An 11,007-nucleotide genomic window follows, 5' to 3' on the forward strand; every position below is an offset into this window, starting at 1 on the left:
AGGTAGGAGGGGCGAGGGGAGGAGGTCACAAAGAGAGCTGTGTCCAGGGGCTGGCTCCCCCGGGATCAGTTGGCAAGCTGGGAGCTCCCCCACATCCTGTGCTATCCACATCACTGCCCGCGTGAAAAGTCGGGGGAAAGCGTGGGCACGCGTTCACTCGTCCAGCCGTCCGGTGCACACGGATGGGGCATCGTCTCCTCGCCAGGCACTGGTGCCCTACATCCCTGGCCAAACAGGACGGTTCCCGGGCCCGAGAAACCAATACACTGCCAAGGAGGAGAGCGCGGGCAGAGCGGGGCTGGGGGACTGGGTGCGGGGCCCGGTGGGGGGTGGAGCGGAGCCAGCGTGCCCGCCCCGGGGAAGCCTGGGTGACAGGGAGCGGGAGAGGCCGGGCACTCCGAGCCTGCCACACGCCGTGTCCCAGTGCCCACCACGGACACCGAGACCACAGCCAGCAGTCCCCTGCACGCCATCCGAGCTTCCACACAAAGGCTCAGGGGGACCCTTTATATCCAAGCGGCCGCGGCCACCGCGGGGGCTGAAGCCCCACTGTCCCTGGCGCGGCCCCGGACTGTGCCAAGATGCACTGTGGCAGATAACAGAGCGCATGTCAAGGCTCAGCACGGAAACAAAAAAGTGAAATGTCCTATTAATGGTCTTTATATTAATGATGGACTGAAATACTAGATTGAATAAAATGCACGTTTACAATTAACGTCTCCTGTTTCTTTCCCCTTTTTAAAATTTGTTTATGTTTATTTATATTTTAGAGGGAGAGAGAGAGAGAGCAAGCACGAGCAGGAGAGGAGCAGAGAGAGGGAGACACAGAATCCAAAACAGGCTCCAGGCTCCGAGCTGTCAGCCCAGAGCCCGGTGTGGGGCCCGAACCCACGAACCGTGAGATCATGACCTGGGCCGAAGTCGGACGCTCAACCGACCGAGCCCCCCAGGAGCCCCTGTTTTCCCTTCTGTAATGCGGTGGCTACACGGTGACATCCATAATGGGCCTCATGTGGGAGCCTGGTTTCTATCGCACAGCAGCGGAATCTACTTCTGAATCCACACCGTAACAGTGGTGTGGTCTCTTGCCGGGAGCATCAGAGCAAAGCTCCTTGGAAAGGCGGAGAATATTCCAGGCACCTAACAGCTCATCCCCTGCTGATGGGTTTTCCCTGGACCTCCCACTGTTCACTAGTCTAAGCAAGGCTATCAAGAACATTCTACCAACCTGCCTGCTTCCACCACGGCTGCCGGCTCTGCCTTTCTTCCTGCCCTACTGTGAGCTCCTACCTGAGGCCAAACCCTCCACCTGCAAAGTCACCCGACCCTCCTGGGTCCCCGCCATAGGGGCGTCTTGCCAGGGGCCCAGCTCCAGTCCTGCGACCCTCCAGCTATGGTCCAATGCTGCTCCCCATGAGACCCTAAACTTGGGCTTTGCACCCACACCTCAGGTGGCTTCCCTGAACCCACAAGGCAAATCCAAAGTCCTCACTGCCTGCCCCTCCCCGGAACCTCACCCACCTGGCCCTGACCTCTTCCCCCAGCCCCTGCACGCAACCCCCCCCCCAGCCCCCATGCCGGGGTACTGTGCGCTGGTTCACCCCTCAGCCCCCCGTGGGGCGTGTGGAGAGTCTCTGCGCACAGGTGTCCCGGGCCTTCCAGAAACAGGCTCTCTGCCGGGTCCGGCTCCCTGACAGAGGGCGTCCGCCATCTGCCCCGGGCATCACTCCACACCCAGGCAGCCTCACTCATTGATGGGAGGAGGACACAGGAAGGGGAATCAAACCCCAGGGATATTAATCCAGAGCTGAGCCGAGGAGGAAGGGCCGCGGGCGGCCACTGCACCTGCTCTGCCGACCGTTTCCCCGTCGCAGACACGTCCAGCCACATCACTTGTTTACACGCTCTATGCAAGGAGTCCTATGCGTAACCCTCCCAGTCAAGGTCCCCGTCCTGATGGGCCGAGCTGCCCCGTGGACCCCGACTCCAGCGTGGCCCTGAGCCGACCAGAGGGACCAGAGGTGCGGTGCCCAGACCCGCGACACCAGAACGCGCCTCAGCAAGACCCCTGGGTGGCTTCTGCGAAACCAGGGGGACAAAGCTCCAGAGCCCCCAGGGGCAGCAGGGCGGGGCAGCGTCCCCGGATGGAAGACCCTCACTGGGGAGGAGGGGAGAGGCAGGGGGAGCAAGAAGGGAGCTGCGGAGAGGACAGCAGGTGAGCGATTCTGCGGCTTTGTTATGCAAATGAGCACTGGAGGCCCTGCCCAGGGGAGAGTGGGACCCAGGCGGTGGGACCCTGGTGGAGAGCAGGAACCAGGCTATTCACCCCCAACGGCCCCAGGGTTCTGGGAGGCCCGGCTCCACACTCTCTCCACACTCTCGTCCTGACAGGTACAACGTGTGTAATTCCAGGCACGCTAAGTACATGGCGGCAAAGACATCTGGGAAAAAGGGGTGGGGGGGCCCCCCGGGCAGGTGCACCAAATACAGACAGTGCGCCCCGCGGAGCTTGCTGAGAAGAGGGAGGTGGACACACAGCACCCCGACCATTTTTAACATAAAGCCCCCTGCCCTTTGTCCAAATACACCCTCCTGACCTAATTACAATCGCAGCAAGCATAGTTTTGGGTCCCCACGTTTGCTGTCACCCCGTCCCGGCCCGTCTCTGTGTTTCTAATGGTGATGGCTCCTGGTGGCCCCTCTGGTGGGCAGAGCAGCCCCCAGGGGCCCCCGGCTCCCCCCCCGATGAAACGTTTCAATTCCCAGCCAAAGCTGTTTGCTTCCCGTAACCGGGTTTGAGTTTTTCTGAAAGACGACCAAGTGTCCAGAGTCTAAGTCACCTGGGTGTGCCACACGGTGGGTGTGCCACACGGTGCGTGTGCCACAGTTCCAGAAAACGGTATGATGGCTGATTGCCCGCGGCGCTCACGGGGTTACCGCTGTGATTCTAACACACCGCTGCCAGGACGCAACAGTTTTTGCTAAATTAATTATTACATCTTAAGTGGAAAAAAAAAACCCATTACAGAACGTACGCAGACAGAGTTCCAGGGCAGTGAGGGGCCCCAGAGCCCTCGGAGACAAGATGCCCACCGGCCCCCGCTTCCCTCTGCATCGAGCTGGGCTCCTGCCGCGTGTTCAACGGCAGGACCACCCTCCTGCCCGAGGCCCCGAGACCAGAGCCTCACATTCCCGACTACGGTGCTCAAGTTCGAATCTTCGAGGCCTTGGCGTTCCCAGGCACCGCTCTGCAGAAGGACTGCTTTTGATTAGTGAGGTTCAGGCATCGAAATGACTTCATGAGAAAGGGAAGGAGCCAGAACCCCAGTCGCCCGGCATTTTGCGACAGGGAGTGGCCCACAGGCCTCAGGGAGAGTCAGGGGAGTCAGGGGAGCCGTGCAGCAAACACTCGAGAGCCTGCCCCGTGCCGCGTCCTGTGCTGGACCCCAGAAACGCACTTGGGGAGAGACACTGGGGTCCCCCTCCTCCCGTGCCCTCTGCACCCACGCGGCCCGGCCCTGTCTACCACTTAGAGCTGAAGGCAGGCAGCTCCCCACAAAGCCCGCTTGCCCCCGTGTGCACTAAATTAGCACAGAGTAGCGCCTGCACAGCCCAGACGGCAGGTACTCATCCTGCAAGTTATTCTTGCTGATGCTGGAAAGGCTGATCCAGACCCCGTTCACGTGAGCTCCCCGAATACTGTGCTCATGCCTGCTTTGCCTCAGGTGAAAGAGGGACTCAGCCTTCCTAGCCTCGCTGCCCTGGGTTCCCGCACCTTCTCAGCTGCACCCGGCCTTCCGGAGCCCGCACTCTGAATCATGTTTGGTGAGTGACACAATCTTGCTGGAGGGTGGCTGCTTAGTCATGGAAAGGCTGTCCATCCAGCAAGGTGGAAAATCAGTTTAAACTTGCAGACGTCCTTGCGACAACAGAAGAAACCCAAAGCATGAGAAGAACAATAAGGTCTAGAAATTGCCTTCCTTAAGGGGCGGGGCGGGGGGCTGTGGGAATACAGATGAGGGGATTTTTTTTTTCTTTCTTCTTATTTTTTATTTTTTTATTTTATTTTTTTTTAAAGAGTATTTTTTTTTTTTCTCCAACGTTTTTATTTATTTTTGGGACAGAGGGAGACAGAGCATGAATGGGGGAGGGGCAGAGAGAGAGGGAGACACAGAATCGGAAACAGGCTCCAGGCTCCGAGCCATCAGCCCAGAGCGTGACGCGGGGCTCGAACTCACGGACCGCGAGATCGTGACCTGGCCGAAGTCGGACGCTCAACCGACTGCGCCACCCAGGCGCCCCTCTTCTTATTTTTTAAATAATTACACGAAACTCGAGTAGAAAACAAAAGCACTCCATCACTCTGGTATCGACGTGGGACTGCTTCGGCTACCCCAGTGCTATCGCTGTAAAGAGGCGTTTTCTGCTCCCCTCACAAAGCTGTGGAAAAATCATCCGTATAATGTTGAGCAAGCTGGGCTTTGCACACTTTGGAGCGTTAACTTGGACCTGAACTTTACAGCTTCACTGAAGAAAGGCCCCCGGAGAGCATGGCCTGCTGGGAAGTACTGGGGATTGAGAGCTCACAGGGCTTTGCCTAAATCCTGCCAAATGCCACGTATGAGCCACGTGACCTGAACGAAGTCACTCACGAGTCTGTAGGACCTTCTCCCCACCTCGAAAATGAAGACATACGCACCGTGGAGTAACGTAATGAGGCCTGGAGGCGGGAAGCGTAGCGCTCCCGGCCCCCCAAATAGTAGCCATGGTCATCTCCACGTGGAATCCGACCATCATTCCACACCGGATTAGCAAACTACCTTGTGGGGCTCCTGGGGGGCTCAGTCGGTTAAGCGTCCGACTTCGGCTCAGGTCATGATCTCGCAGTCTGTGAGTTCGAGACCCGCGGCGGGCTCTGTGCTGACAGCTCAGAGCCTGGAGCCTGCTTCGGATTCCGTGTCTCCCTCTCTCTCTGCCCCTCCCCTGCTCATGTGCTCATGCTCTCTCTCTCTCTCTCTCAAAAATAAAATGATTTCTAAAAATTAAAGAAAAAAGAAAACTACCTTGAAATTAAGGCTTGCACATGCCCTCCTGGATCTTTAGCTATGAGCAAAATTCTCCTACCTTGGCTGACAGAATCTGGAATCAAGATAAAATGGGGAAAGAACAGAGCGTCTTAGCATCTCTAGGAACAACCTTCTCTAGGGGTCTCTAAATCTGCTGCTGCTGAGACTGACCCAGCACACGCCAGGAGGAGCTTTCTCAGACAGAAGGGGATCGAGACCCTCAGTCAGAGCTCAAAATACCAAAGCAGGAGATGCTGCTTCCCATGGAGTTCCAGACAACACGGAGTTGAGGGCCTCAGCTCCGCGGGATAAATGCCCAGACCACGGGAGGCTCTCCCAGGGGCAGCCCGATGCCCACCTGAGAGTGTCAGGCGTTTCCCATTAATCTGACACCACCCGAGCGGCCTTCTCATGTCCGGGTCTCAACATTTCCTCTCCCAGTGACCAGCTGTGTGGACTCAACTGGCCTCTTGTTACTTACAACTACTCACAGGTGGCTGCGCCAGAAGGGACAGAAAATGCTGACTCTCCTGTGCCATCACCTCGAGTCCGTGCACGTCACCTACCAGGTAGCTGAGCAAGCTCTTGGACGGGGGTTCAAAAGAATGACCCGTCCATGTATTTTCACCAGACACAGAGCCTTAATTGTAAAACAACCTTGAAACTCTGACCCTGAAGCCCTGCGGTTTAAAGGCCAGTTCGTCTTCCCGCCCAACGGTGCGTCCCCCTGTCGAGGCCCCGATTAAGATTCACCCAGGATGCTTCCGAACGTGTGCCAGCCCACGTCTCCACACGCACGTGCTTTTCAAGCCGCCGGTTGACGGGGAAGCCACTCTGAGCCCCACGGCGACCCCACCCGGACTCCACGTGGCACACCTTGGGTGTTTACTTAAGCGCCAATACAGTGTTCCCCCGTGTTTCCAGGCCGGGCCAGTGCCCTGTCACAACACTTCGCGCCTCCGGAACGTTTACTCCCGGGATCACTTTACTAGGATACTAGGTCACTGCGGGAACTGCTCTGCTCGATCAGCAGGGGTCCCCCCTCCGGAAGGGAAGGCGGGCCTGTGTGGGTGGGGGAAGGGGGGCGGTGAGCAGCACGGCTGCCTCCCAGGGTGGAAGAGGCGGCTCCCGCCGGGACTCCCGCTCCGCCGTGCGGGCAGCACAGCACGCAGTCCCCGCGCCGGGTGCCCAGGGCCAAGGGCGCAGGGCGCGAGGGTGGCGACTGGCCCGGCATCACGTAGACGCGCGAAGGGCGGGGCTGAGGCCACAGCGCCCCAACCTGCCGCCCCCGCGCCAGCCACGCCCGGCTCAAGGGCAACGGGAAGGTCACGGGCGCGGTGGGCGGTGGTGGGGGGGGGGGGGAGGGGAAGTGCCAGGCAGCGCGCTCCAGCATCCTTCCGCCTCGCGTGGCCCAGAAACGCGCCCGCGTCCGGCTGGAGCAGGAGGGGGGAGAAAACACCAGCAGACCCAGCTGGATGGGCGCCTGCAGCCCCGGCCATCTCTAGGCTGCGAGGACGCCTCGGGTCCACTTCCCAGCGGTCGGCGTGCCCCACCCATCGATGCACCTGGGCCAGGAGACCCCACCGTCCGAGGGCTCCTGTGGCCCCACGTGCACCCAGCGCCAGAGGCCGGGCGTGGCCGGGTCACCCCCCCCTTAACTATAAACATCTCTTGGGTGTCCGCGGCCCCGGGCTTGCGTCCCCCTCTCCCCAAGGCGGCCTCCACATGGTGGGGGTGGCGGGGAGGGCTGGAGTCCGCGCCCCGGGCGCTGGCGACGCCCCGGAGTCCCCGGCTTCCTGGTCCTTCCCCCCGCTCAGAGGAGGCCGGCGGGGCGGGCCTAGCGACCCATTCCCGTCTTCGGTTTTGTCAGCGGAGCGGCGGAAACCGGGCCCGGGGCCCCCCGCGCGGGTCCCCTCGCGCTCCCCGCCGCGCCCCGCAATGCAACAGCGGGGAGCCCGCCCGCCCGCGCCGCGCGGGGACGCGAATCCGCAGGACGCGCGGCGGGGACCGGCCGCTCTTCCCGCAAGGGGAGGGGGGGTCGAGGGGGAGGGAGCCGCGGCATCCCCAAGCCTCGGAGGGGCATCGCCCCGCCCTACGACTCCGAGGAGAAATGACCTCGGGAGACCCCGTCCCCAGCCCCAATTTAAAACATAAACGTGGGGGTGGGAAATTAACCGATCTTCCTGATAAAGCGTCCCCGGGCCACCACCCCCCTCCTCCTGCCCCCCCCCTCCCCGCCGCAGCCTCCCCTTCCGAGGCCGCTCCGCCCACTCGTGCCCCGGAAGGCCCCCCTGCGGCTCCCGGGCGCCGGGGCGGGCCCCCACCGCCGTCTTATCCGCGCACCCCCTCCTCCTCGCCTCTTCGGGGCTCCCATCGCCGCTCCCCGCTCGCCCCGGGCACCCCGTCCCCGCTTCCCGGGCCCTCCTCCCATCACCCCTCCCCGGCCGGCCGGGCGGCCGCGCACCTTGGGCATCCCCGCCGCTGGTCAGCACGCCGATGGCCTTGCCGGCCCCGGAGAGGTGCTCCAGGAACTTTCGGAAGGAGCCCTTGCGGGCGGAGACGTCGTCGTCGTCCATGGCGAGCAGGCCGAGCAGTGCCGGGGCGGGCGCGCAGCAGCCTGGACCCCGCCCGCGCCGCCGCCACTCGGAACCGTCCGCCCCGGCCGCGCCGCGCGCGCCAATGGGCGGCCTAGGGCGGGCTCCGGGGCGCGGGGGCGGGGCCGGGGCGCGCCAGCCGCCGGTGGCGGAGCGCGGCAGGTGGGGGCAATCCGGGAGGGGGGGCAGGCGGAGCGAGCGCCGCAGGTGGGCGGGGGCAAGGCGGGGCGGGGGGGGCTCCAGGTGGCACGGGGTGGGGGACGAGCTGCAGGTGGAGGGCACACCGCTGGTGGGCGGGGCGTCCCGGGTGGGCGGGATCGCAGCGGCTGGGGGAGCCTGGCAGGTGGCCGCGAGCGCCGCAGGTGGCGGGTGTATCCCGGTGGGCGGAGCATCGCGGGGGGCGGGCGTAGCGGGCGCTGGCGGGGGCGGGGGGGAAGGGAGCGGGCGGGAGAGAGCGCGGGGTGGGTAGGGGGCCCCGCAGGTGGCGGGACTGGCTCCGCGGGTGGGCGGAGCGGCCTAGGTGGGCGGGATCGCAGCCTTTGAAGGGAGCGCGCCACGTAGGGGGCCGGAACCCCGACCGAGGCGCTCCCCGCTTCCCGCTGGATTCTTCCCGGGCGGCGCTGCGGGCGCCCCCCGCTTTCTCTCGGGCTCTCCCTGCTTTCACCTGCGGCCCGGGGCGGGGGGACGTGCCGCGATCCTCCAGTCGGTGGGCAAAAGTGGGCAGCGCTGGCTGGCGGTGTCCAAGCCCTGGGCCCGCCCCCGGCTGGAGGAGAAGGAAGTGACCCCGCGAGGTGGCCTTAGCGACATCCTGGCGCCAGACCTGGATGTCCAGAAGCCAGTGGGCCTGGGGCGGGGGACAGGAAAGGCTTGGGGTGGGGGGATCTAAGACCTAAGTTCTTACCTAAGGACCCCGACTAGCTCCTGCGTCGTCAGCCAGAAGCTCCCACACTCTGTTGCGAATGTCCAAACCTAAAACATTCCTATGCAGCATGTCGGTGACGGATGGACCGGCCGACTTTTTACAGAGCTCAGCTCACTGCCAGTTACCTGCTTCGGACGTGGAGCCGGTCCCTCTTAGAGGCCTGTGTGACCGGGCGCACGGCCCTGTGCTGGGTCACAGTTACCCCAAAGAAAACCGCTCACAGACGCCCATGGACCGTGCAGGGTGGGGACAGCACACGCCTGAGCCTGCAGCCGCTCAGGAAATGTTTGCCCAGTGGGTACAAGGTGGAAAAAGAGCCCCCGGACTCGTGGAGATAACCCAGAGAACTCTGTGATAGCAACACGAACAACCATTTCTGTAGGCGCCCCCCCAGCCAAGTGATGGGGGTACACACCTTTATGGGGTGCCTGCCTCGTCCCAGCTCCACCCCAGCCCCTAGCTTACCTCTCGGAGCATCAAAACTGTATTGTAAAAGAGACGAGGCTGGAGGTCAGAATTACTGGTGAGTCCCTAAACCGCGGTCATCAGAGCCACCGGGCCTGGTTTCCCCTCCCCCAGCACAACCTCTGAGGCCCACCTTTGGAGTGCGGCCGGCAGTATGTATTTTTAACAAGCCCCAGGAGTGTTCTGATGATTGCCAAGTCTGAGTGACTGCCCGTGAGCCTGAGCAGGGTAGGGGCTGCAGAAAAGGAAGGCTGGGCCTTTGGGGGAGGGTCCGGTAGATGGCTGGTGGGTGCCCTTCACTCTCCCAGGGCAGAGGAGGGAGCCAGGCTGCACCCACAGGCCGTGAACCCCCAGCCTCGGGTGTGTGTTCTAGAATCACCCACCCCTTCCTAGAGCATCCTACGCTTCAGAAAGTTGGTGCACACTGAATTTTATTTGAGCCAAAAGCCCTTTATAGCTTCTTGGACAATTGATACTTTTTAAATTTGAAGTTAGAGATTGGTCATTGTCATTGAATTGTCTGCAACAGACAAAACAATACAAATAAACGGAGTCCAAACGTGACAATAGGTTAAGTAAACTATTGTAAAAATATACACCTGAGGGGCGCCTGGGGGTTCAGTCATTAAGCATCAGACTGTTAGGCCATCATCTCAGAGTACACGAGTTCCAGCCCCGCGTCGGGCTCTGTGCTGACAGCCCGGAGCCCACGTGGGATTCTCTCTCTTCCTTTCTCTCCCTCAGTCTCTCTGTCCCTCCTGCACGTGCTCTCTCAAAATAAATAAAGAAACATTAAAAAAAGACAAGAGTCACATGCCTCAAAAAAATACACACTGGAAGTTTTCAATTATTGTCACTATTCTGAAGATAAATATCTATTGACATGGAAATGCGTTCAGGGCATGTCATGAGAGACAAAAACCGCAAGCCTGTGTGTGTGCGTGCACACGTGCGTGCATCTACATGTGAGCAGATGGAGATATTTTTATTTCCTTTTGCTTACTGTGAGAATTCTCTTTTCCCGCAATGAGCAAGTGTGGTTTGGGAATAAACATGTGAGAGCGAGTTAAAAAAGAGATAAGGCCGAGACTTGTCAGATCCCCCAAGGTTTTGTCTGTTTTGCAAAAGCTGAGGTCTATGTGTGCAGAGTTGTGGTTCATGTGCGTGAACATTACTGTTCCCCACCTGTGCTGGAGCTCAGACCCACCGCTCGGAGGGTCAGCTCTCCAGCTAAGGTGGAAAGACAGAACCACGTCTCCTTTCTTATTCTTTTTTTTTTTTAAGAAGATTTTTTTTTAACGTTTATTTATTTTTGAGACAGAGAGAGACAGAGCATGAACGGGGGAGGGGCAGAGAGAGAGGGAGACACAGAATCGGAAGCAGGCTCCAGGCTCTGAGCCGTCAGCCCAGAGCCCGACTTGGGGCTCGAACTCACGGACCGTGAGATCGTGACCTGAGCGGAAGTCGGACGCTTAACCGACTGAGCCACCCAGGCGCCCCTCCTTTCTTATTCTTTTGCAACACATGTATCTCAATAGTTTTTTTCAAACCTTCGACTGATTTTTTTTATGTAGCTTTGGCCTTAGGTTAGAATCCCTGATAGGAGAGGGGAGATTGCGGGCTGTAGGGACCTCCAGAAGCACATGACCTGAGGGCTAGTTCCCCATCGCTGCCTAAAAGGAGCCCCAAACTTTTGTGGCATACCAGCACACTCTCACGTCGCAGGAATAACTGTCCAGGGGTCAGGGATTCAGGCAGCTCTGTTAGCCGCTGCCCAAAGTCGGTCACAGGCTGCAGCAAGGCGCCGGCCGGGGTCTCAAGGCTCATCTGGGGCTCCGCAGGGAAGGGTCTGCCTTCTGCACACAGCCCCCCACGCTGCTGGCAGGATCCTTTTCCTTCCGGGCTGTTGGTCGAAGGGCGTCAGCCCTGCCCAGGCTGCAGGCTCTAACTCCGTCCCTCA

At 60.6% G+C, this 11,007-nt stretch overlaps 1 protein-coding gene across 3 annotated transcripts in view; it reads right to left on the bottom strand.

Annotated features, from left to right (window-relative positions):
- Nucleotides 1–7,721, bottom strand: part of PFKP (phosphofructokinase, platelet) — a 52,301-nt gene extending 44,580 nt beyond the window's left edge. The window contains exon 1 of one of the 3 annotated variants that reach the window (XM_086715059.1): nt 7,531–7,721. In XM_086715059.1, coding sequence (XP_086571185.1) covers nt 7,531–7,642 — 112 coding nt within the window. In that variant the 5' untranslated portion in view covers nt 7,643–7,721. The remainder of the gene's footprint in view (nt 1–7,530) is intronic. The other 2 variants (XM_086715057.1, XM_086715058.1) reach the window with 2 other exon arrangements.
- Between the last annotated feature and the right edge of the window lie 3,286 nt (nt 7,722–11,007).

The sequence above is a fragment of the Puma concolor genome, chromosome B4, assembly GCF_028749965.1.
Source record: "Puma concolor isolate L17-30 chromosome B4, mPumCon1.1.hap2, whole genome shotgun sequence".
In the NCBI taxonomy this organism is placed as follows: Eukaryota; Metazoa; Chordata; class Mammalia; order Carnivora; family Felidae; genus Puma; species Puma concolor.